Source organism: Barbus barbus (assembly GCF_936440315.1).
Source record: "Barbus barbus genome assembly, chromosome: 6".
In the NCBI taxonomy this organism is placed as follows: domain Eukaryota; kingdom Metazoa; phylum Chordata; class Actinopteri; order Cypriniformes; family Cyprinidae; genus Barbus; species Barbus barbus.
The window spans coordinates 20255371-20282642 of record NC_136734.1 but is presented as its reverse complement, the minus strand read 5'-3'; the positions used below and the strand labels follow the sequence as shown (position 1 = coordinate 20282642).

Genomic DNA, 27272 nt, shown 5'->3' with positions numbered 1-27272 from the left:
CTCCAGTGTGGCTCTCCCATTTCTGCAGCTGCCAAAGCCATCACCCAGGGGATGTTCCGCATTAGGCCTGAAGAATGGGCCGCGGAGAAGAGGGCTGCGGTATTTTCAGACACTTCGACAAATACTTTTGTGTGTGCTCTTAAATGACTTCCTCTGACAGAAAAGGCATTGGGGAGTGGATCAGGAAGGCATTAGCCCCAGCTATGAAAGCTCCAGGAAGATTGAGTGGGGAGGCGATGGAGGGAGGGGAGAAATAAAAAGAAAGGAGCCCCGATAATTGCAACAATATCGCCTCTGGATTCTAACACCATATTGTCACTTTGTTATCATCAAGCCGACGATACGACACAATCTTATTCTTTCATTTCTCTCCACTTTATCAGGCACATATGGTGATCACACATACATTTGTTTTGTTTTTTGCGCCGTTTTATAATTTCGACAAGAGAGCAGATTATAGAGATGCAGAGAGTGACCCCATGAGGTGGGTTAGTGAGCGCCTGGAATAAATTCATGCATTTGTGGTGTATACATGTTTGTAGGTGCGTGCACATATTTTTTCACAGGTGAGCGTGTCATACCAGCATCTTGGCTCTTCATTAATGGGGTCCAGAGGGAGACTGTGAGGCAGAACTGGGAAAATGGCTACATGAATGCATGGAGATCCGCTCCACTGAGATCCACTCCCGCTCATACAAGCACATCAGCCTGTCAGTAAAATCACTCCAAACATACTGCATTATGTATAAGACCTGTGCATTATGCGCCACATGCAGCACACGAGTAACACACTGTATGTGCACTGGGAAAGTACTGTATGTGAGTCCTTCTGTATAGGAGTATCTGTAACCACTTACTCCGGGATTAAAAATAAATATCTCAATGAAGTGTGTTACTGCATTCTCATCATGATGGAATTACCATAACAAGTGTTTCACTGGCCTAGGATTTGTAGGAGCTTGCTTATATTGCTTGCTTATATTATGTATATATATATACAGGAACATATATCACATGAATAAACATAGAGAGAGAGTAAACAGAACACTTATGAACAGGTGTGTGCAAATTGAATATAGTGTATTCCAACAGTGTAAATGAAAATGTATATTTACATAATGAACATCTTCACTGCATAATGCCCAAAAGAACACTGTGTGGTTAACTATGGTTATGCTAACAGTTATAGATGGAGATGGCTTGTTAAAGGAAACTGTTCTTGCACCTGACGTTCTGGTGCCCAGTGCTCTGTAATGCCAGCCAGAGCCCAGATAAGTGGGGTCTGCGATGGGTTTTCTTGCCCTTTTCTCACAATTGATAATTAAAGAAACAGTCCAGTCAAAAATGTGCATTTTATCACTTAAAGTGTCATCACATTAGCAAAATGTTGTGTCCATTGTCAATAGAGTAGCGATGTATGAAGCACAGCTCACAAAGGAGTCACTTTAAAGTGCCTTTGGCGCCGATAGCCTTGTGGTTTGTGCGCCGACTTATAGCGCAACTGTGCTTATGGTGACCCGAGTTTGATTCCCGTCCCGAGGTCCTTTGCCGATCCCACTCCCCTCTTTCCACCCAGTGCTTTCCTGTCTGCTCTCTATAGAGTATACTGTGTACAGTATACTGTCCTATCTAATAAAGGCATAAAAGCCCATAAATATAACTTTTAAAAAAACAATGCAGAGAATCTACATGACCAACTTGAACCTGTTGCGAAATCTGCTTGAAAAAACTGTACCCTTTACACAAATTCATATTTAAATGCATCACTCCCATTCTGCTTCAAATGCCTATTATTTTATTTCTTTTTAGGATTTTAGATTTTTAGAAATTCCAAGGAGCTCTTTTTGCTTTTTTTCAAACAACAAAAAATGGAAGATGATTTATAATGGTTTATAATTATAATGATTTATAATTAAAATAACAATAAAAATAAATACTATAATAACAATATAATTAAAAAGAATGCATTAATTGTATGGGTAACCTTTATGATATTTTTATTGTGCTTTTTGACAATTTGGACATTATACAGTTAATAGTCTCGCGTAGCCAGACCTTCAGACTGATGGCCACTTTCAATGGCCAAGGCCTGCCCAAGAGACCATATGACTGACAGGTAAAGCAACCACTCATGTTTCGTTTTGTGCCGCGTCATGTTTAGGGGCGTGGAAATGTCGCCACAATAACAGACCGGTGTGTAAAACTCTCAGACATATTTTAGAGATTTTATGCTGTAAACTTTTTCACAGCGTTTAGTTGATCCTGATAAGCGCTCGTCGTCACAGTTGTAAACACGACGGCTTTCATCTTTCGTGAGTCTAACGTTCTGTGGGCGTGATGTTTGAGGCTGAGACTATATAGTAAATCACCAGTACTCAATAAAAAAAGAGCAGCCTGAACATTCTGCCAAACATCTTCAATTGTCTACAGTCACATTGGTTTGGAACAAGGGTGAGTAAATAATGACAGAATTTTCTTCTTTTTTTTTTTTGCCAAACTATACCTTAATAGAGAACGGACTAAATAAAACTGAGTAGAAACAACAGATGTGCCTGATCAGCTCTGAACTTCAGCATCTTGTAGTTATAGCAACTTTGTTGTGACCAAATGAACGCACAACGGATTGATGTTCCCTGCACACATTACTTCTTTCCTCTAGCCAAATCCTTACATCACTGTGACAATAAAAGTTAATTTTCTATTTCAGGACAATTCATGGCACTGTCTTCTACATACATTGCAAAATGTTTCAAAACCTCATATGCTTAACATTCACCATCCATCTCCATCCCTCTCAGAGGTGTCCTTGAACCCCACCCGTCCTCTACACCCCAACCACTAACTCACACTTAGAGCAGCCATCTCACCTTTATGTTTAATGCTCCGCTGTCATTCTATCTTGTCTTTTCCTCCCACCCAGCCATTGTCGGGCTATTTATTACCCCGCCATTAACGGCTTATTAGGGCCTCTCTCATAGCTAACCATTAGGAGTCCTGTGCAGGAGGATGGCCCAGCCACTGAAGCCATAATGGGGGTTATTACAACACGCTGATGGGGTGGAGGTGTTGAAGGTGTTGAGAGCAGTGATACGTGTCGTTTACTGTGAAAAGAGCTGAGAGTCAGGGACTCGCCGGGGTCGTTAAAAGGGCATTGGACTCATAGCAGATGTAGTAAAAGAGGGAAAGCCTGGGAGCACAGTAGATAGATGGAACAATGGATGGAGGAGGCAGAAGTGTTTAAGAGAACATCACAATTGTTTGAGAAATATCTATTAAAAGCAGGAGGGTATTCAAAGATTAGAACTAAATACAATTATAATGCAAGAGAGATTGGGCAACTGAGGAAAGTAAAAGCTTTACCTGAGCATATTATTTTCAAGAATGTAAGAGTGTTGGATATACTTTTGAGTAGAATGACCTGAGGAAACTTACAGAGCTCTAAGTGCATTGTGGGGAACTGTTACACAATACAAACCCTGTACATGTTTCAATATGGGGAGAAGACAAAAGACTGCAGGTTTGAACCTTGAAAAGGATGATCCTTGAGCAATCACCATTTTGATTAAGATTAGGGGAAAGATTTAAACAATTTGCACATTGCACATTTTTGTGCAATGGAAAGGTTCCATGGCTGTTTAAGGTTCTTCATGGAACCATAGATGCCAGTAAAAAGCATTTATTTTAAGAGTATAGCGACATTCCATGAAAGTTACAGCACATCAAGCATGGTCGCGATGAATAATGATTGATAATAAATTAAATTACTTGCAAAGCCATATCATTTTCTTCAAATGTGTTCTTTATCATAAAAAAACCCTTTTGTAAACTATTCACATCACACTTGCTTTGACTAGAAGGGGGAGGCAGTGAAAAATGGCACAAAGAAAACAAGAGAGAGAGCGAGGGAGAGAGAAGAAGAAGAAGAAGAAAGAATCGTAGGGGAGGCTGGGAAATCCCCAAACAGTTGTTATTGATTCCAGTGTTTACGGGCAGATAGTTTAGTGCCGTTTACAAAACAGAACAGATGCAGCCAGTGAGCAAAAAGGTAAACAATTACTGTGTGGCAGGTTGCCAAATCCCCGGCCTGGAGTATTAAACTCACACTGAAGTGCATTTCCCCTTTGGGTTACACTCGCTGCCACTTCATCTCCTCCATGCCTGCTCCCTCATTTCTTCTTTCATTCTCCTTCCCTCCATCTCTCTCTCTCACACACACACACACAAACAGAGACATGCAGTTCCAGCTCTCACTGGCTGGCTTGTCCTGCTCTGACCCTTGGGGCCGTGTTCTGCCTAGCTGGGCCATTAGTGCAGGGAATTGCATGTGTCTGACATGGCCCTAAAAGCAATTATTAAATGCTTTTCTCCAAATGATGCCCGACATCTTTAGGGAATGGGCAATCACGCAACAATTTAGCCACTGATTTCATTTCCTCTCTCTCGTATTGGTGTTGATTGGCCTCTCTGGCAGAAATGTGAGAAAAGAAAGAGAGGCCGATCTTAAAAAGGACACAACGGACGTTCGGCGGCGTTCCTGTTCTTGACGTGTGACCTGACCTGACCCAGAACATTAGCCATTCAGGAAAAAGCCTCATTTATCCACCAGCCACGTCTAAGACGGTGCTCTCCGCCGTCTGTGAGTGACAGCACGACAACAACTCTGTCAAGTGTCACAGACAGACATCCGTATAGATGCAGATGCTCTGGGGATTTGAGATGTTTTTATATGTACTGGTTTACATTTCACATGATGTGGGAAGGAGCTGTGAGAGAGAAAAAGCGAGCTGGAAAAGCACGTAGCTAGCTGGAAATGCAAAGATCAGTCCATCTCGTATAACAGGACGTGCGCTCTTGGTGGTGTTGTGGTTGGTGGGGCCCTGGGGCCTGAACCGACCACATGTGGAGCCCCCTGACGGCCTGAGGGAGTCTGGCTGCTGTGGCGTGCAGTGGGTTGTCTGTTGCAGCCCGCTGCTCACTGAGACAGGCGGCATTATAAGCTGCTCCCACTGACACACACTAAACCGGCTCCTTCAATGCCAGAGGCACAGTCCAGCTGGGATGCAGTAGGGGGTGGTCAGCCCTTCTTGGGGTAAAAAAAATGGCAGGTTTTGATATCTTTATTAATATGTTATAGGGAGGAGTAACTGGTTTGTGAGTCTCCACTTCTGTCAATTTTTGGCAGCATTACATGCAATCATTGTTGTTCCATAGCCATAGGTTGTGCAGGTTAGTCAAATTTACTAAAACAAACTCAGTGGAAGGTATAACAGAACTGCTTGACATATTTGAACAATTACTGAGAAATAAACAATGAACCCACAGGTAAACAACTTCAATAAATCACATTACGATACTGATTTAAACAGAATTAACAAAACATTAGGCCACGGTGAAGACTAAATAAAAATCTCTGAATCACACTTTAACAGGATATTTCAGGTTAAATAAAAGTTAATATTATACATGACAATCATTAACAACCATAGAAAATAATTTGAGTTGTCCTTCAGTTTTTAAAAACTAGTACTAGGATACCGTTCAAATGTTTAGGGTCTTTTTAATATATTTTAAAATGTAATTTATATCTGTGATGGGCCAGCTGAAACAGTCATTACTCTAGTATCCAGTGCCACACGATCCTTCAGAAATCATTCTAATATGCTGATTTGGTGTTCAAGAAAAACTTCTTACTACATAACTGCATAGGTGTAAGCACCTGCACATTACTGCACATTAAAACATGATGGATCTCTTCTGACAACACGTTACATACATAGTGTCACGTAAATGTCTGATACCACTAGTGAAAATGTTTTTAAATTGCATTTTATGTTCACTGCATACTGAATTTATCAGCGTAACTACAGCGAAATAGTGAAGTGAAAAAATTCAGAATTCCAGAAAGTTTCAGTAGTATTTGGTTTGCCCCCCTTTTGCTTAAAAAAAAAGCCTTGAGCTGCTCGAACTCCATCCACCGAAAGAACATGTTCCCCAACATGATTCGAGATGATCCAAAGAGCATCTTGAGCTTCAGTGGAAAAACATCTGACTGTCTGTACGCTCACGTCACAAACTTACTTATTTTAGTAGTGACCTAGAAATTAAGACTTATGAAGTGTCTTGCTCAGGGACACATTGGTGTCTCACAGTGGATTTGAACCCGGGTCTCTCACACCAAAGGCATGTGTCTTATCCACTGCGCCACCACCACCCCCATATTGCTTTAATACATTTTTTTTTTTAAACAGAAATGTTCTCTTTAACCTTCCAGGTTAAAATTAATGCCAGATTTTCATTGAAGTCTCAGAGTTTTGGAGCCTACTATATGTTATACAAACTGAAAACGTTGCCCTACCAAAAAGTGAGTAAAATAATATTGATTTTCAGTAAGATTTACTGTACGTACATAAAAAAGACTCTCCTTTGAGAATGCAGCACATCGAAGAAATCTATATACTTTTAGGATGAATTGAAAATGACATATATGTGAAATATCCAGTGTCTGAGTTTCCAATACAGTATGTAATGTGCACATACACTGTATGTGCAAGAACGCATACAAACATCAGCCAGCTCTTTTTATCTCTCTCTCTCTCACATACAGTCTGTCTCTCACTTCCACCTTTTCAGTTCTTTATCCTCTCTACAAATCCACTGAGGTGTGATAGTAAGGGTTTAAACTCCTCATTGTTCCAGATCAGCTGACCTGTATGGCAGTCTCCTGAGCCCAGCCCTCACCCCATTACCTCTAAGAAAAAGTGGAGGGGAAAAAAAGACTACATAAAGTGAGAGGGATGAAAAGCAAGGGATGGAAGAAGATGGGTACAAAGGGCTGAGACTCCCACATCTGGTGAAGAAGGGGGGGAACAAAGTCTGTTCATCCCTTTCAGATGGAGGGGTTAAAGGAACTGGCATATCAGCGCATGAAAAGCTGTTAAATGCTTCAGTGCTTTGACAGTGTGTGATGCCAGGAGCGGTGTCGCTCCCGTGGGACAGCGCGTCAAGATTCACCCCCCTCCCCCAACCCCACCACCACTTCTCCCAGACGGGCTTTCCGCAAAAATATGGAGAATGAATAAAGCAAAATAAATAACACCTAACAAGACAAAGAAAAGAAACGGCAGGTTGTTTTGATGCCTTCCATTGAAAGCGTACCGTTTATTCGACATTTACTTAAAAAAAAAATCAGCTATGTTGCTAAAACACAAACCCTGCAACCATCAAAAACTGTCAAAGCATTCATTGTTTGATTTCACCTCATGTTTAGATGTCCTGAGACGGTTGTTAGCTGGAAATCCAGCCATAAAGAGACATGTGACTATGCGTTGCTATAACTGACTAATAGAAAAACAACTATTTCAATCATTAAATTTTGCCTATGGTCTTCTGGTACAGTACATAGGGCCAATTATTCAGCCCTGCTTCTCCTTCATCCTGTCTTTACAGCAGGAAAATGGTCTGTTGTGGAAAAGTGTCTGCTGCTTGTAAAATTTTGTGAATTGTGGCAGGAACGTGAATTAAATGGAAGAAAAAACCTAATGAGTCCATTCAAAAATGGATGATGACATCTCTACAAGGAGCCACAATAAGTGAGTCTATTACTGATCTCTCAATACTTGGCATAATATCAGCAGAACAGGAAAAAATAAAATAAACCGGTTATTGTTACAATCTTTAAAATATGAGAGCATTTGGCAAATAGTGTATTTAAATCCCAAGATGCATGGATGTAAGGAATATTTATATGTGACCCTTTATAGGAATATTTATATTTGATCAACCAACACTTTGCCAACACATTTCATTTTATTTTGTTTTATTTATTATTTTATTTTTTGGTATCAGACGATACCTTTTTCTGTTTGGCCAACAAGTGTCTGAAGAGGACTTTTATTCTGAAAGTTCCACCAACTTTATTTTGACAGTGCCAAGAACACTAGCACCTTAAACACCAGCACTTCTGCCAATGCCACGAATGCTAACGCTTAAAAATAATTGATATCAGCCAATACGTTTTTTTTTTCCATTTAGCCAATAAGTGTCGGAAGAGGACTTTTATTCTGACAGTGTTGAGAGTGTTGTTGAGAGTATGTACAATGATTCAGTCAACTCAAGACACTGTTTCTCCATTTTCATTAATTTAACAGTTCTGTTTACTTAATTATTTGTATGAAAAAATGGAAATCAAAAATTGTTTGGAAAGTTTTTGTAAACACAAAGCCCCAAACCAAGCAAACTTTATGCAGCATATTGGGGCAAGAAAAAAATCTGTACACCTAGACTCCAGGAAATCACATACTCTACCAGTCAAAAGTTGAACACCTCCATCAGTTAGAACACCTCCATCTTCTTAATAAAAAAAGAGGTTTACTGCCAGTGAACTACTGAAATCTCCAGTTCAAGAGTGAGTGGCACCCTGGCACCCTGCACCAAAAAGACTACCACAGCATGTTGAAGCCATGCAATACCCTCTGGTATACACTGAGTTGGACAGAGGTTCACCTCACAGCTAGATAATGAACCACAACATACCTCCAGGCTATGTTAGAACTACCTCAGAAGTAAAGGCTTCAAATCAGGGAATAGTCAGCACAGTTTCCAGACTTAAACCCCATCGAGTTGGTTTGGGATGAACTGGACAGAAGGGTGAAAGCAAAGAAACCTACAAGTGCAACACATTTGTGGAAACTTCTGCATCAGTGTTGAGAAAAACTTTACGAACAGAATTTGGTTTTCATTAAAAAAATGAGTGTGTTCAGCTGTTATTTCTGCCAAGGGTGCTACTCTAAGTCACAAAGTTTACTTTTCAATTGTTTATTTGTTCTATTATTTCTCTTTCAAAGCACACTGAAACATTAAACTGTGTAAACATCAATAACAACAACTTTTCGGTACTATAGCGGTCAGCCAAGCAGTTTAGAACTGGCAGATTCAACTTATAAACCAATTTTTATTACTTCCAGTTTTATGTGCAAAATGAATAGAAGAGCATGAAGACACTGACCTACTGAAGACTTCCTGCTGGACATCTTGCCTCCTTTCATGCTGTGCACGGTGTTGTCTTTCAGTGCGGTCTCGATCTCCTTGTCCATCAGCACACCTAGTTCCTGTGCCACTGTGTTCAGGTAGACATGATTGAGGAAGGCAATGATGTTATGTGGTTCTGCAACTCCATTAAGCACCTGTATTTCCTCACGAAGCATTGAGCAAAGAGTTGGAGAGGCAGTTTGAAAGCCCAGAGTCAGTCTGTCGAAGCCCTTCTCCCCACCTGGGATGCAGCTATGGCAGTTTCGGAGAACTCTGAGGACGGACTTGATCTGAAGGTGCTGGTACCAGTTGAAGACCTTTGTTTCAGGGTAGAAGAATAACAGTTGCTGAAGGTAGAAGATCTTCTGAGGAACCTTGGTCCCAACAGCCAGTTCTCCCTCAGTTTGGCTTGGTTCAGTCATCTGGAGTTTGCCAAGTAAGTGGCTCCGCAATGAGAAACGAACATTGTCCCATGTCTTCTGGACTTCCAGAGCAAGGTCATCACGTGGCATGGATAAGTTAGGGGATGAGGAGTGCTCTTCGCTAGATGCAGGGCATGAAGTAGGGAAAGCAACACCACATTGAGAAGAGATGTTCAGTAGTAACTGCAGGACAGCCTCTTCACAAGCCTCCCCTGCCTTCAGTGAGTTTTGCTGTTAAAATATATGACAGACAGAATTATTAATGTCAAGAAATGAATTTGGAATCAATACTATTTCTCAACATGTCATGATAACGTCTGTTGGACAGATTGCATTGGGGTTAAGTATGCTTTTGATCACCAAGGCTCGAAGGAAGTCCAGAAGCTCTTGGTGTCCTGTAGCCACTGGTTTCAGAATACTCAATTTGCGCTGACTGAACCACTGGAGGCATTCTATTGGACCGGACACTCCCTCTCCGCTACTGGCCTCACCAACTTTGGCCTGCAGTTCCTTCAGGTTCTGTTCAATACTGTAATAGAAGGAAGAAACACACACTCTCAAGAAGGAGTATAAACTCTGCATAAAAGTCTTCAGTGTCAGTGATTTACTTTCCGCTGCTTAATGGCACTAAATCAACTTGCAGGAATATTAAAATACTAATGTCCCAGGGTTCAATGATTTGTACTGCTGACTCATTTAGGTCAGTAGTTCAGATTTTTACCTGCCCTGCATATTTGTTTGCTGACCACCACATACATACATAATATGCATGTGACATCGGTATACAGAAAAGACAAAAAAATGTTGGAAGCTTTTTTTTCTAATTTACATAGCTACACACAATTGTGATAAGCGAGTCCTCAAAACTAGGCTCTGAACTTTTATGTGAATGAAATATGCAGAGGTTTGAATGAAAAAAATAAACAAACAAATAAAAAAATTAAATATTGAGAAAGTGTCAAGTTAAAAAAATACATTTAAATGAATTAAAAACATGGTAAAATTTGTTAAACAGGGCACGGAGGGTTGCATTCTCAATGATACCTGAAAGCATGAACATATAGCCAACAATATCTAATATTGCTAACGAAGCTTTTTCTGTGGGGCTCTGCTGGGGCAATTACAGCTGTGGTCCCTTCACATTCTGAAGTTTGAAAACTGCCTGCTTTGTGTGATCCACTTCTTCTATCAGTAAAATGTCAAAGAAAAATAGACACAACAAGGACATACTGTTTAGAGAATCTTTGTCTGACTTCATATTGCACAGTTAAATTACAATTAACTTTTAGCATTGAAGTTATTTTTATGCACCTTCCAAATGTGTTACATGCGAGCTGTCCCTTTAAACTCATATACACTCCGGTTCCTGTCACTCTACAGCTGATATCAGCCACATCAGGGCTAATGAACACAGACATCAATATATCAGTTGTGTGTGCGTGTTTCGGCATGTGGCACGTCTCTCTCAACGACACAGGATGAGGGCGATCTTCCTCATAACCACACGGCATCAGCACTTCTGTCTCCTTCTATCAGTGAAAAATTAGATATGACACAAAACCGTAAAACCATACAGGTACATACACACACACACACGGCAGCTGAAACACAGACAATTCTCTTACAAAGCGACATAAACCAATGCTGTAAACACTACGGCTATGCATGAGTCCAGATGTCTTCGAATGGCAGCTTATTAAATTCCATTTAAACCTGACACAGTTTTACTTCCTCAAAAAAAAGAGACCAAACATAAAGTGAACATAAAAGGCTGTTAATTTTTAACGATATGCAGCTGAATAATGTAGAAAGCAAAGATGAAGAGCGCTCTTTTCGTTGGTTAAAATGCAAGGTTGCCGACAGGAATCCAACAAATGTGTCTCTTTTTGTAGTAAAAAGGAAATATGTGTGACGAGAGGACATGAAGGTGCTGACAGACCGTGCTGGAAAAGCAAATCTTCCCATTCTGTTTAATGAACAGCCTAAAGCTCGCTGTAAAAACACAAGCGCTAACAGGGAACATAAAAATTCTGTTTTACACACTAAAGATCCTGTCGACATCTTTTATAGTGATGAAATTCCGCTTATAGTCGACGAGTGTTGACGAAAGCAGCCAAATTGTATTTAAATATGCGGATTTACTTCACTTTTAGAGTTTGTTTTACCACTCTGGTATATTTTGAGAAGTTTTGTGTGAACTATTGTGTTTATAGGGTGTTCTGAACAAGTTCATGACAATTATTTGCTCCTCTGTGTTTTCTGTGAACGTTGTTAACTCAAGGATATCGCTCAGCTTAGCTCTTATACATTAGTTAAGTGTAGCCATCCAGAGCTAGCAGAAAGGCAGATATACTGACTAAGTCTGTTTAATGTTTCTAATAAAATAAGGATTTGTGCTCAGAGCCAGTGCTGAGCCAGGCGTCACCCCAGGACTCTGCTCAAACAGCAGGGTCTAAACGAGCTTCCATCTGTGCAGCCACACAACGCTAAAACTTCATAAAAGTCCCATCTCTCATCCGCACACACTCCTGCCATTGGCCAACGTCTGCGTAATCCCCTGTGTATTGGCGCTGGATGGGGTCAGCGATCACTGAAGGCGAGTCACGGACAGTGTTGGTCTGAGCACTCATGAGGGCTGGCATCAATCAAAGGGGCAGCTGCTGTCAAACTTCTGCCCGGCTGCCACTGATGGTGTGTCAGAGATTCACATTGCAACAATAAATATTTAAGGGACATATGAATAGATTATGGGTTCAAAATGAATTACTCTTTTTCTAAAAATAAATACAATCAGACTAAATGAGCTTTTGGGAAATTTTTGCTAACACTTTTAATAAAATCTGCATATATAAAGCATTCTACACTGTGCACTAAATATTTTTTCCCTCCATCCTAAATATATTATATACTTATTATATAAAAAAAAGAATATTATTTTTGAAAAATTTTAAAACTCCGATCATCCAAGAACAAGCGGTTTAATGGTCTCTGACACACTGGGAACTCGCCCTTTATTGGATACTAATTATAGTTGACTACATATGCAAATATGGAAAAGACTACAGTGGCATTGTGAGGCAAAAACTTTCCTGTTAACAGTAAGTGTCAGTATAAAGACCTAGACCACTGTCAAAGCAAAACAAAGTAAAATAAAACAAAGCAAAAAATCTGATTTTTCCATCAGACATCAAGTCACGACTCAAAACACCAAAATTGCTGATTTTATAAAATAATAACTTTAAAAAAAATCAAAAACAAACATTTATTAATATTAACTATGATGTAATTTCACTCATTTAAAATATCAACAAACTATAGGAGAAGCATCTATCCTAACTATGCATGAATGCACTGTTTATTGCAGTCCACTACACTCTTAAAAATAATGCCAAAGAAGAACCTTTTTTGTCTAAATGGTTCCAAAAAGACCCTTTAACATCTGAAGAACCTTTCTATTTCACAAAAGGTTCTTTGCACTGAAAGTAGGTTCTTCAGATTATAAAAAAGTTAATAAAGAGATGGTTCTTTAAGGAACCTTTGACTGAATGGTTCTTTGTGGAACCAAAAATGGTTCTTAAATGGCATCGCTGTGAAGAACCTTTTAAGCAGCTTTATTTTAAAGAGTGTAGTTGGGAACCACTGCCTTATTTTTTTTTCTCCATATTTACATAACGCAGTAAAATACTTTGTACTATTTACCCATTCATGGTATAAAGAGTATAATACTTGATGACATATGATATAATATATGAAATTAAGCACTGTTCATTTGTTTTGATGCATTGCTATTTAACGATGTACATAAGAATATGAACATTTCACAAATATGAAATATAATTACATACAACTAATTAAAGGTACATACATTGAGGTACCTATATGAAATATCTATACCTAAATTAAAAAAGAGGTATACAGACATATCTCCCTGTGAAAAAGACTAAGTGAAGACAAAGCGCCCTATCATCTGACCTCACCTGAAGAGGTGTGCTAACCCCCTCCAGAATCATCAGATCCAATAACACCATTTTCACTGACTCGGACAGCCACACACAACAAGAAAGAAAGAACAGAAGCAGACACAGAGAGAGAGAGAAAGCGTCTCAGTGAAACACACAGACTAAAGCCAAAAAAACCGTCAACAGCCTCACACGCGCACAAAAAATTCCTGATTAATCTACCCTTTAAATCAAACAACAACAAAAGGAGAAGTTGAAAGGAATTTCAGGGAGACCAGCTCCACACAAAACCCTGAGCGCACAGACTAGCGAAAGCTCCCTTAAGCCTCATTCTCTGCTTCCTCCCTGTCTGCCAATCACGCTTCCAAAAACTGTAATTGTTTTTCAAATCCGCACAAACCAGACATGACAGACCAGGTAAAGAGAGAGCGAGAGGGTGTGGGGGGAGAACAAGAGGACTAGAAAGAAAGAGAGAGGCAACGGGAGTCTTTTATTAAATATGATGGCATGTTTCACAGCTCTCTGCCTTACAGAAACCCAATACACTGATTAGTCAGCGCTTTGACGTTATCTTAAGTTCCTTGTCAAAATTAATTTAGTGTGGGTGGGCTGTCGCGCTCCAGGAGAGTGAAGCGGAGAAGGAAATAGCAGGGTGAGAGGGAGGGAGAGGAAAAGATCTCTTTCAAATAAGCCCCAGCTTCAGTGAGCACCAAGTCATGTGCCCAGGAAACAAATAGCCTATCTGGGAGCTATCAAAGAAGGCCTCTCTTTCCCTGAATATGCCTGACCCAATGAAACCCGTGAAAGTGGATCCCGCCAACTCCAGATCTGGCCCGCTTAACCTCCTCCAGTGCCAAACTCCCAACGGGTTATTTGTCAGGACGCACACACGAGGTAAATTGGCATGCCGCTGCAGCTATCTTCCATAAGCCGGGTTGAAATCCGAAGCCCGGCCTCCTGTCCGTGGACTATGGCTGACACTTCATTAGGGGCCGGCGTACTGCCGGTGGCCTCCCTGAGTGTCCGATTTGATGAAGCTTAATGGATAACAGCATTTCAATTTGGGAGATCCGAGGCTGTTTGACAGGCTATCTTAATCTCCTTCAATTAGGAAGCGGCTCTTAGGCAAATCTCTGACATCCTAGAGCCGAGAGGACTCGGCCCGACTCGTTGACCCATAAATGGGTTAGAACCGAGAAACGAGGCGGGCAGCTGCGAATTCTCCGGTTTCCTGTTCTTTTCTTGGGTTTGTCCTAGGATAAGTGGATTAGGTAGCAGGTGTAGAGCACAGCTTTACCCCACCCCAGAGGAGGTCACGGAAAAGGGCAAAGTCGTTGCCCACGTCCATCCACATCGGCTCGGCTCCGACTGACCACTGGAGCTACACCCCTCCCGCCCTCCCTTTCTCTTTCTCCTAGGCGCAATTCCCTATTATCCGGATTCTTTGTTCTTATAATGGTTCCCCATCTTCCATCTTTCTCCAAGAACACAAAATAACCCTTTAATGCTTAGAGAGGCAGAAAAACTGTCTCGGCCTTCAGTAATAATCCTTGAATTACCCACACAAGGGTTTTCATTTCAAGATGTGGAATCTTCAATTATTACTTTCCCATTTGGAGAGGAGAGAGGCCGGACAGACAGGAATGAGAACGTGTGACTAATGGCAGGGGGGAGTAAGACCGTCTTTGTTCACGCACAACACATTTAGCGTAGACCCTTCTGGTCTGCGCGTGTCCTCAGAGCAACATAAAGGATAAAAGCATGGCAGAGATAGATTTTTTCTAAACCGGCGGCACAATGGAAAGAGGTGCCATCAGGGATGGAGGAAAAGGATGAGGTAGACAGGGAAGGATCAGGAGAACAAACAGAAATCTAGTCGTGAGAAGCATGTCCTCCAAAACTACCGATGCAGGTGAGAATCTGAGGTGCATTATCGGCGTAAAAAGATTGCGAATTAAAACAGAGCAAGAGAAACAAGTTCAGAGGTGCTCGTCAACATGTCCTTCACCAACAACAAAACCTCAATATCTGATAATACCACAACCTCCAATCAAAATGGAAAAAAGGGTGTCTAGCTGCAAGCATGCTTCAGAATGTGCTAAGTTCATTGATTTCAGATGAAGTGGCGTGCTATTCATCAACCCTTAATTAATCATGTGGTCTCAATGTTAGGATTACCGACACTGGAGGAAGCTTTGTGGAAATAATAGCTCTGAAAATGAAGCGCTATACAATGTCCACCCAAGCACTAAACAACTGCTACCGCCCTGCAGTTACATCTCCTACATGACAAAAAATCCTTGTGTTTAATATATTTACCTATACAATTTTATGTTTCATCCAACAGTGCTGAGAGTAGCAATTCATACAGTATCCTTGTAGTACAAACACCATGGTCATATATTGTTGGTCATATATATTAAAATATTGATGCATTTAATATCAGGGTGATCAATAATCTTCTAAAGAACCAGCACCTTTAAAACTGAAGCACATGGAGGATCAATACAAACTGAGACTGTCTCATTTTGAATGGGCCAGTCCATTAAAAACCTACAAGATGTGTGTGTCTGAGATGAAGGGCTGTATTCCCTGTATAACAGTAAATTACATAATCCATAATCATATATTTTTTCTTAGTATCTCAGGATTGAGCACAGACAGCTTTTATTCTATAAAATATGCAACATTGCTGTAATACAAACACACAGACCTATAAATGACATATAGGCCTAGTGTAAAACATTACTGATTTGTGGATTATTTATCCATGTACATAAAACAACGTTCAGCACATCACAGAAAACAACATCTGCTATTATGCCTTGCAAACACAAATAATCTACACTAGCGGTTTTTTTTTGTTTTTTGTTTTTTTGCAAGTCCTCTAGGCTACCGACCTGCAGGCGTTAAGTCTGAGTTTCTCCTCTGTGTCTCTGATCAGGTTTTGGATGTCCACCTCACTGGGGATTCCTTCCACCTGCAGCTCCACAAATGCATGGTCATGCAGGAAGTCACCTTGCCAGTCCATCTCTTCCCTGCAAAACAATGAAACACTACTTAACAAACATACTTCAGTCCTCATATTTATATACAGTTAGACCATGAGGTAAATGCAGCTCTTTAGCTCTCTTTAAGGAAGACTATTTACCATTTTGTTTTGAATTAGGGTCAGTGTTGCCATGTCCACTTACTATATGTGACTAAAGGCTCATCCACACCAAGAATAACTGTAAAAATATATATAACAATTATATTAGCGTTCCAATCAATGTAATTCAAATGTTGCTTATTATTGTTTTTTTGTTATAACATGCTGCAGTTTTGTCTTCTGCCATTAGCTCTTTAATGTCAGGTGTATTCTGACAGAACAAACTTAAAACAATTATTAAAACTGTATAGTTATTGTTATACTTATCGTCCTTAGTGTGAACGGGCCTTTTATTAAGAATTCTGCTGATTATAAGCATGCACTGCTCTTAATGTCGTCTGCCACTGTAAACAGTTCTTTAAAACAGGATGGATTATGATTGGCTGTCAATGTTTCACCATTCATCAGCTGGAAAAATACTTCAACAGACTCAACAGACTTTTAGGGCTTGTGACTTCTCATAAAGCTGGATATAAATTTGGAAAGTCACGGTTTGCATTTTGGGGCTTTTTTTCCAGAATCTTCAGTAGTTGCACCTTTGGGATTGCTAATGTCTGGGTTCTTTAGCATAATAAAGTGTGACACATTTTGCCCCAGGTTTCAGTTTTTTCCAAGACTTTTTTTTTGCCAAAAGAGATGTTTTCATTTCCAACCTTGTTTCATATAATCAGAATTTATTTTATGTAATTTTCATAATTCATAAAACCACCCCAAAATAAAAGTATAAGAGACTCTTAAGTAAGGAAAGTTGGGCTTTTTTCAGTGAGATCTGGCAACCAAAATAAAATGAACAAAAGTACAGAAAAGTTTCTCCTGCAGTAAATGACTGTATTGGGTAAAATACATCTCTATACAGCTCCATTTCACATCTATTGTGGGCACCATAACCTACTTTGTGGACAGCCATTGCCAGTAAAATAAAAAGAAGTGGAAAGAAATAATCAATGTCTGCTTGTGTACTGCATTTGTCTGAATGGGATCAAAAGTAAGCTTGAAAAGGGAAGCCTTTATGTTTGATGAAATGTATCTTCGAACACACATGACGGCCCCATACACAAAATGATTTGATTTCACCTCCAACAAGATCTTTGTGCGTCAAAGCGCAGCTGGAACAAGGCGCTAGTTATCATCTGCCATAAATATTTCTAGCCTCAATCCATTGCTTTTCATCTATCCGCCTCCCCTCTCTGTGTCAAGCCGGAGTGCCATTCAATTTACAGTACAGCTCGGTGGTAATACATGCATATCGGAAAGAGCGGCCTTGCGGTATTACCAGACGCTGGCGGGATATAGACTGACACATCTTCTTGCCCTCGCTTTAAATAAACAATCCATCTGGCCTCAGATTGCTATAAAGCCCTCAACGTTCAAGTCTCACACAGATCCAGCACGCGCTCGAGAGAGAGACTGTATCAACGTCGTCATCGCAAGTCAAGTGGAGTGTAATGGAGAGTGTCAGTGTCAATTTGGCTTTGCTGGCGCCCCTCTCCCCTTCATCTGGGCTGATTTTAATAATCCCTGTCAAACACCAAACAGCTCGCACTTCCTCTCCGACACGACAGCCCTTTCTCCTCGCGCAGACAGAAATCTCAACATTAATTTAGCCCACACAAAGGCAAAGGCTGTCCAGCTGGACAAATATTATTTCCCTCACTTGACAGACTCCGCAGTTAAGCTCGCGTGTTATTATTTTCTAAAATCTATTCAAGCCTCGACTACTGTCTGAGGGGAATGAGTGAAGAGAGAGAGAGTGACTTGTGTAGGTCTTTAAGACACAGGATTAGGAACTGAACAGTGTAATTACACTGGGACCGACTGCGTCAATGTCTGTGCGCGCACGCGTGTGTGTAGCCGATGTTACAAAGGGATGCGCATCATCGCCCGTGTCTCATCCACATGAGAGTTGTGGGAAAAGTGTCAGGTTCATGCTGTCACCACATAGGGCCCAATTAGGCAGATGCACCCTCCATTTCCTTTGTCTTGTTATCTATTTTGAACTCAAATGTTGTGGAGTCCCAGAGTAGTTCTGAAAGCTGCCACACAAGGAAGAGAGCTGGTGCTGTGCATACGTGTGTGTGTGTGTGTGTGTGTGTGTGTAAGAGAGAGAGAGAGAGAGAGCGAGAGAGAAAGAGCTGGGGCAGATGTATTCTCTCGACACTTAAAGACACACTAGTATTTCTCTGCATGTCTACCCTTACAAACTGCTCTACGCTCAGAATGGAGGTAGCAGTGTGAAATATTTAGCAGCCAGTGCCTCTGCTTTAAAACTGTCTAAAAAGGTTTTCTTATCATGTTCTAGCTCCCAAAACTCTTAAATAAAGCTTTTGGGATATTTAATGTATTAAAAAGGTATATTATTTTTACTCCAAAATAGTGTGAATGTTGTGTTTGTTGCTTGGTGAATGTGAAAAAATAATGAATGCAAGGAAGAAGTTCCAGAGGAATAAATCCAGTCTGTGTTTACTGACTGTGTGCATGTTGTTGTTGTTTTTTGCAGGATGACTTTTCCTGAACTTGTCCTGGAAAGGTTATGACAATATTTTCACTATAATTCACAATTTTTGGCTAAGCTAACATGTGAACTACTGTATTCAAAAATTTCCACTGCATTTCAGCTTCAGCTGAATTTGTCAAAATATGTCAGGAGCTGGAACATGAATTGAAGAACATGAAGAGCTGATAAAATGTAAAAACTGTAACATGAATGCAATGTAAGTCGCTTTGGATAAAAGTGTCTGCTAAATGCATAAATGTAAATGTAAATGTAAATGTAAATGAATGAGAGCTGCGGTAGTACAAAAAATAAAAAAGAAGAAGAAATAAAAAAAGAAGTCACCTTCATATATAGGAAATGTAATGCAATTTGTTTACAATTACTGTTATGATTAATTAAATAAAGGCTACCATGGTAACCACTCGCCAGTTTCTTTTTTCTCAACGTCATCCAACAACACTTAATTTTCAAGAGATAGAAATCAGGTTGTTTAAGCAGACTGAAATGGACACATTTCATTGCAGAGCATATTAATTCATATCGATAGCCTATTTAAAATTCACATTTATTTAGTCAATCACAGCTGGTCCGATGGGTAGCTGAAATATGATTTTGACTTGATTGCAGGGTCATATACATAGATTTAAAGTCATAAAAAAAATTATATTATATATGTCCACTTCCAATTTTAACTAAACATAAAAAATTTCAATCTCAGAGACCCATTTTTACACAGTAAAATCTAGAAACAAACATCTAGAAACAAACTAGAACTAAAGACTAAATCAAAACTATCAATTCTAACAAGCCTACACTACAAATGTTTGGGGTCAATATGTTTTTTAATACTTTTATTCAGCAATGATGAGTTAAATTGATTAAAACTGATAGTAAAGATATTTATAATGTTACAAAAGATTTATATTTACATTTAGCAGATAATTTTATCCAAAGCGACTTACAAATTAGGATAATGGAAGCAATCAAAATCAACAAAAGAGCAATCATATGCAAGTGCTATAACAAGTCTCAGTTAGCCTAACGCAGTACACGTAGAAAGGGTTTTTTTATATAATAAATAAAAAGAAAACAAATAGAATACAAAAAGAATAGAGAAGCTAGTGTTATTTATTGTTTGTTTTTTAAGAAAACAAGAAGTAAATGAATAGAGTGCAAGTCTAAAATTCTTTTTTCAAAGAATAGAATTAGAATAGAGAGAGAGGGTCAAATAAAGATCGAAGAGATGTGTTTTTAGCCGATTCTTGAAGATGCTGCTCGGATTGAGTTGGGCAAATAAATACTGTTCTGTTAAACTTTCTATTCATCAAAGAATCATGAAAAAAGTACCACAAAAATATTAAGCAGCACAACTAATAACAAATCAGCACATTACAATGATTTATGAAGGATCATGCTACACAGAACTTTGAAGTAATGCCCATCACATTAATAAATTATATTAAATTAGTAAGTAAGTAACAGTGGTAATATTTTACAATAATACGGTTTGTAGTGTATTTTTGATCAAATAAATCTAGGCTTTGTGAGCATAAGCATAACATTTGAAATGAAAAAAATCTTTCAATTAATAAAATCTGCATTCATAATAACTATAAAAGAGTTAGCAAAATGCTGTTAAAATAGAACTACAGTATGTAACACCAAATCACATGACTTGCATTTCATGTCAACAACCCTTCATCAAACAGCTCTTTGATAGCACACATAAGAGCATATATACAGGGCGGTTCTTTCAAAGCATTTAACTACATCACCCCTGATCCAAGCCCATTATCACACCACACACACCAGTAAATACTACTTAACACTGAAGGTTAAGGCAAAATACACAGTACCTTTTCAAGCTGTGGTTTCAGGGCTCTTCATCACATTAAATCCAACAGCAATGAAGGACTATCAGGGCTAAAATCCAAGCAGACTTGTCAGGTGCATTTTATCCCAAATCTTTACTTTTCATTGCAGTGAAATGGCCTAAAATGATCTGTACTATTGCAATCAAATCTAAAAGCATGAGTTTAATAGCGTCGAGTAAATATAGCAAGTCTCACACTCTGAGGCAGCACTAATGGAAGGAAACTGCCAGTGTTTTAATGGGAATGTAAGAAATAGTGTTTCAGTCACTTATATCGATCCACAACATAAAATTGTAGACAAAAGTGTCGTATAAGATTAAAAGGCTTGCTGATGGTTAAATAACATGCTGTCAAACTCGCTTAAGAGGACGAATATATTAACTGTTCAGCCATCGCATCCGTTTGTTTATACACACATGTGGTGACGCACTGTTGTGATTCTTCTGCGAAAAGCGTCTCTGACAACCAACCGGAAGCATATCAGTATTTCCGTGTTACGGAACAGAGTACATCACAGAGAAAAGGGGGGAGCGTGTTCTTGTTAACGTTATAATATTCTCCTCATTCGTTGTTTTTACTTCAACAATGATCTCTCTTTTATTTTGGACGTGTATTCAGTACTTTTTAGAAGTGTATGCACCTCAAGTTAGGGCCAGTAATATTTATGTGAGTTTGAACATATTGGTCACCCCTAATAATATACCGTGGTCTGGCAACACACTGTATGCTAGTTATGAAGTGCAACTAAACTAAGCGAAATGACAGATATTACGAAAGGGATAAATATCTAATCTTACAGTTAGCGTCATATTAATCATGTTTCGTGTGTGTTATATATACAGTACTGATGGTGTCGCTCGATAAAATGTCACTTTATATAGACGAATGATATTTTGCGCGCCATTGTCCTAAAAGCGAGATCAGACTTTTTCACATTTCATCGTATGAGAGTGATTTCCCGGTTTTCAGTTTGAGGTAAGATGCAGAAACTGTGTATGCATCTTATTTTTATACAGAAACTGCCAAAATCACAATCGAATTCACATCCCTAGAGTTAATTCAACTTTACTTTCGATTCTTCTGTGCTTTAGTGTTTGTAATGCTATTTGAATGCTATTCATTATACATAACATATAATCTGTTTTTTCACTAGGATGGTGGACAACAAATACATCTTTCAAATGTCTGGCATCAAGAATCATTCCCAGAAAAGACAGTTACTCCACGGCATCAGAAAGCTGGGGGGCATATATTTTGGGGGCTCTGTAAGTATCTGCACTAAAGACACATAAATTCTTTACCCTTTACCATGGTAAGCATATATTACCTATTTTAACAACCTTTTAACAACAGTTCTGCTGTTGTACGGTGGCCCCAAAATATTTGGAGAGTTTAATCAGATGTTTGCATTAGATAGGCAATATCAAACAGAATTTATTAAAATAATACTGACAATAACAATAATACACATGAGAACATACATTAAGCTAAATATTTAACAAGCGTTATGTTTTAAATATTTAAATAAGTTAATATACCTATATATACCAATATACCTTAAAGTAATTGGAAAAAGTGTCAAGTTAACTGTAAGAAAAGCTCTTGCATTATCTGTAGAATTGACTTAGTTTGATATATTATACAATGTAATTCAGTATTTGTTAACCACTGAAAAGTGCACTTCTATATGATACAGTTAATTTCACACAAGCCTCTCTTCCAACAACATCAAGCGTTTCTTACTTTGCATGTAGAAAATGATAAAGTGTTGGTGATTAGCCATGAAAAATGACTCCCGATGCTACAGTGTATTTCGGACCGTGTCATTTTGTCCTTGCCCTCAATACCATCTTAATATAGTCACAGATTGCTCTCTCTACTAATTGAAACCCTTATGAGAATAAACTCAACCTCCAAGTTCTTGACCTTTTCGTAAAAGATCTCATGGTAAGGCTGAAGACCAGATTAGTAAGGTGACTTTACATGTCCGATAAAAGAGATTTTATTTATTTTTTTTACGTCACTTTACAGTTCACAATATTTCATTGACGCATGTTTCTATGTTCCAGGTTTATAAGGAGGCAACAACTCACATCATCGCCCAAAAAGCTTTAGCAAGTGAAAAGTTTATCGCAGCCTGTGCTGGAGGTCTGTAATACTGAGATTTGACTGTCATAATCGAGTAGAGAGCCTAAAATAGTAGCAAATAAGCATAAACTAAACTGAAATGGTGAATCTGTTTGGTTTCTTTCTGTTTCAGGGAAGTGGATAGTCACTCCAGAGTTTGTTCTGGACAGTGTGAATCAAAAAGCGTGGCTCCCAGAGGCTTCATATGAATTAAACTTAACAGCTCAGACCCCTGAAACACCCAATCCACTGAAAACATGGAGAAAGAGGGTGTCTAACGGCACTGTGTCTGGAGCCTTTCAGGTGAAAGTCATTATATTGTTAACTCACTTAGAAAACAGCTAAAAGAAATTAAACTTGTTTGTCATTTCCCATCTCCACCTGTAGGACTGGGTAGTGCTCATTGACGTTGATGATCCAGTGAGGAGAAGTATGTTTGACAGGTCAGGATGAGCACAGTGACAACTTTGTACAGCATGCCTTCAGAAATGTTGTTGGTGTTTAGTTGGAGGCTCATGGTGGAACTGCTAATGGGAATTTTTCCAAACCACATTTTGTTTGCAGGATATTGAAAGCAGGCAGAGCTATTGTCATCACAGACTGGGCGACTTCATATTATGTAACTCACGTGATAACCACAAATACATCCAAAGATAAAGGCGAGAAGTGCAGAATCCCTCACTATAGTGTCAGCTATGTAGCCAAACATCTTTTTGGGGTAAAGTAACTTACTCTTAGTATTATGTGCTTTTTTAAAAAAAAAAAAGTTACACATTTATCATTGTTAAATTACCAACATGTCATTTCAAACTTGCTGTACTGTTTTGACTTCTTTCATTGCACATAAAATTCAGATTTTTTTTTTTCATACAACAGAACATGTAGTGACTAGTCACTGTCAAGTGCCAAACAGGACAAAAAAGCCCTATTAATGTTGTTCATAAAATCTGCATGCAATGGACATAGAACCTTGGTGCACTGTTTTTTGACATGAAAAGTTTTGATGGCCATGGCCCTAAACAGTGCTTTGGGATATTGCAGACAAGACATACAGACTAATTTTCTGATACTTTTTTGGTGTTTTTTACTTGGTCACTATATCACTGGTATGTTTTATTGGAAAGAGCAGCATGAACATTCTGCAAAACATCTCCTTGACTTCCACTGAATAAAAAAATTATACAGGTGTAACAACATAATAAAAATAATAAATTATGATATTTTGGGGTAAACTATTTCTTTTACTCTCATAACTTTCTAAATTGGACTTATTAGAATATTATGTAGTCTAAAATCTGTTAACAATAATGTTTTTTTTCTTAACACTTTTATGCTGGAAGTAGCTATTTTTTTTTTAATTGTAGTAATATTTCACAATACTGCTGTATTGTTACTGGATTTTAATAAATAAATGCAGCCTTGGAGAGCAGAGAGGTTTCTTGCTTACCAACCCCAAACTTTTCATAGTCTAAACAAAAAAATTGCTCATTTGATTTGGACAGCCTTTACTTTTTACATTCAACCTCAGAATTTGCCATTGGTGATTTATTTGTTGTTGTTTTTTTGTTTTTTTTGTAGCATGTTTGGTCAGAGTTAAACTGGACCTGTAATTTGGAGTCCTTCGGTGAAGAGAGCTGTGAAATGGCCGTTGATGCTGCTGCAGTCACTGAATCTATGGATGTTACTGATGACCTTTCACAAAAAGAATTGGAGAAAATGTTCAAAGAATACATCATAATAATGGAGGTCTAATATATTTTTATTCTCCTCATCCACTTTTTATTCTGGTACTTTTATATATCATTTTGAAACATAATTATGGCTTTCACAGATGGATTTTGGGCACAAATGAGAAAGTTGTCACGGTTATCAATGTAATTTCTATAAAGTATGACCTTACATGACATCTCGTTTCAGCAACGGAAGAAAATGCTTTTGACAGTCCCAGAGTTCTACAGCTACTACACACCCAACCTGCCAGTTCAGGTATTCAAACCTGTGAAAAACTTTTCAGCACACCTATCTGCCTTACACAAGCTGTTAAAGTACAAAAATGAGTGTTTGACTCATCAAGAGGATCGGGTCATTCAATTTCCTGTGTGTCACATAGAGGAGTAATAAACGCAGGGCTCATCACAGCCAGGTCACCTGATTTAGGCAAATCCGTTTGATCGGTGCGCTCATGATTGGCACACCCATTAAAGAAACATTGCAATGCGCCTCCACTGGTTTCTCAAGCGGAAATGTCCGAATGCACTCATTTGACACTGACCCTGAGAATGCATTATCATCAGTCATCTTATTTCCTGCATGTCTTTCTTTCTCTCTTTCTCTTGTACCCAGATTCCAGCTGTAGATTTCAGCAATGTGCAGAGCTTGGTAGAGTGTGCCTTCTTCCCTCAAGCTCTGGAGGAGATTCTGGGGTCCCTACAGCCTGGAGTGATGCCCCCAGCCCCGCTGCTCCAACAGCTAATGCACCACGCTCTGCATGTATGTATAATAAGAGCTATTCTAAATCCCAGAGGCACTTATAAGGCACTGTTACTTTCAGATGGTGTTATCCTTCTTAAAAAGCAAAGTGTGGTATGTTCTTTTTCATTAAGGATGTTGTAAGGATTGTGTTTTCTGATGCATAAAAACAGCATTCTTTACCACCCACTGAAAGTCTATTCACACAAAGTAAAATTCCATGGCAATAAGATGATAAAAAGTTTTGGTAAAACTTTAAAATAAGGTTCCATTTATTAACATTAGTTAATGTATTAACTAACATGAACAAACAATGAACAATGCATTTATTACACTATTTATTAAACTTTGTTAATGTTAGTTAATGAAAATACAGTTGTTCATTGTTTACTCATGTTAGTTCACACTACATTAACTAATGTTAACAAACACAACTTGTGAATTTAATAATGCATCAGTAAATGCTGAAAGTAAGATTAATAAATGCTGTAGAAGTATTGTTCATTCTTAGTTCATGTTTACTAATGTTGTTAACTAATGTTAAAAAATGGAACCTTGTTGTAAGGTTAAGTTAAGTGTTAAGGTTAAAGGTCTCTGCACACTGAGTCCGAAATTTTCGCATGCGTTTTTTCGCATTCGCAATCTTAAAAATTTGTCACGCACAGAGACCTTGCACACTGAGTCCGATACGTTTTTAATTAATCCGTTGCGAAAAAATTCGCAAAACTATACAAAATGTCTTTAAGTAGTGAGGATGATTTTGTTGTCCTCTCTCTTTTTAAAAAAAGAAAAAAGGAAATATTGGGTCCATCCAATCCTTAGATTGCGCAGAGAGGAAGGAGAGTTCCACCTCCTTATCAAAGAGCTGCGGGATTATCTCGAGAGATTCAAAGTTTATTTCAGGATGTCAGTGCCTCAGTTTGATACTTTGCTAGCGATACTGAATCCACATAATAAAAAGAAGACCACCAATTTCCGTGAACCAATTTATCCTGAACAGAGACTGTCTGAGGTATGGACACACACACACACACACACACTGAACTGCGGCATCGGAAAGGTGCGCGCCAGGCATAAAAATAGGCTACAGCAGTTCTTTATATTCTGTATCTTTGTATTCCGCAATTTGTTTGTCATAAAGTGCGCTGTGCTGCAAGACGAAGTGTATTAATTTGTCTGACACTATTTTGGATTTTGGCTTTCGCTGGTACGGTGGCTCTGAATTGTCAAAACACCTTCTCAAAGCATCTCAAAATGCTTTATACGGATGCGAAAAACGCAAAAAAATCGAACCCGATCCGAATTTTTTTTTGACGGACGAAAATTTCGGAGGCAGTGTGCAAACGTGATTGACAAAACGTGAGGTCGTATATATTTTTCAACGTGCGAAAATTTCGGACGAAAAATTCGGACTCACAATGGCCTTAACAATTGCATTGCTGTTCTCTGAGTACAAAGAGCATAAAGCCATAGAGTCAAGCTAAATGCAGCCTTGATGAACATTAGAGACTTCTTTCATAAAAATTAAAACAATCTTACTGGCCCCAAACATTTGAATGCTAAGTTGTGAATTTTGAATGTGTCTAAAAATAAATAAATAATTGCTATATTTTTTTAGAATTGTTTGTGTTATTATTTGCTGTCATTAAATTATAATTGTGGATGTATCAGAATTATACAGGCCATCAGCCACCTTCCTCTCTAGGGATCTGTTTTGAACATTGAGGTTTATGTAATGATCTGAACTCT

At 38.8% G+C, this 27272-nt stretch overlaps 2 protein-coding genes across 3 annotated transcripts in view; one reads left to right on the top strand and one right to left on the bottom strand.

Moving 5' to 3' along the window:
- Positions 1 to 21387, bottom strand: part of LOC306871464 (uncharacterized protein KIAA0825-like) — a 134299-nt gene extending 112912 nt beyond the window's left edge. For both annotated transcript variants that reach the window (XR_013784333.1, XM_079419418.1), the window contains exons 1-4: positions 20910 to 21387; positions 16309 to 16446; positions 9810 to 9978; positions 9005 to 9680 (exon numbers count right to left, since the gene is read on the bottom strand). Coding sequence is in view for 1 of the 2 variants with exons in the window: in XM_079419418.1 (XP_079275544.1) it covers positions 9005 to 9680; positions 9810 to 9978; positions 16309 to 16439 (976 nt within the window). In the remaining variant the exon portion in view is untranslated. The remainder of the gene's footprint in view (positions 1 to 9004; positions 9681 to 9809; positions 9979 to 16308; positions 16447 to 20909) is intronic.
- Positions 21388 to 21423: 36 nt separating this feature from the next.
- Positions 21424 to 27272, top strand: part of LOC306870703 (SMC5-SMC6 complex localization factor protein 1-like) — a 31374-nt gene continuing 25525 nt past the window's right edge. Inside the window, exons 1-9 of the mRNA XM_079418128.1 lie at positions 21424 to 21902; positions 22081 to 22192; positions 22997 to 23075; positions 23188 to 23357; positions 23442 to 23497; positions 23619 to 23772; positions 24633 to 24800; positions 24972 to 25040; positions 25398 to 25544. Coding sequence (XP_079274254.1) covers positions 22082 to 22192; positions 22997 to 23075; positions 23188 to 23357; positions 23442 to 23497; positions 23619 to 23772; positions 24633 to 24800; positions 24972 to 25040; positions 25398 to 25544 — 954 coding nt within the window. The 5' untranslated portion in view covers positions 21424 to 21902; position 22081. The remainder of the gene's footprint in view (positions 21903 to 22080; positions 22193 to 22996; positions 23076 to 23187; positions 23358 to 23441; positions 23498 to 23618; positions 23773 to 24632; positions 24801 to 24971; positions 25041 to 25397; positions 25545 to 27272) is intronic.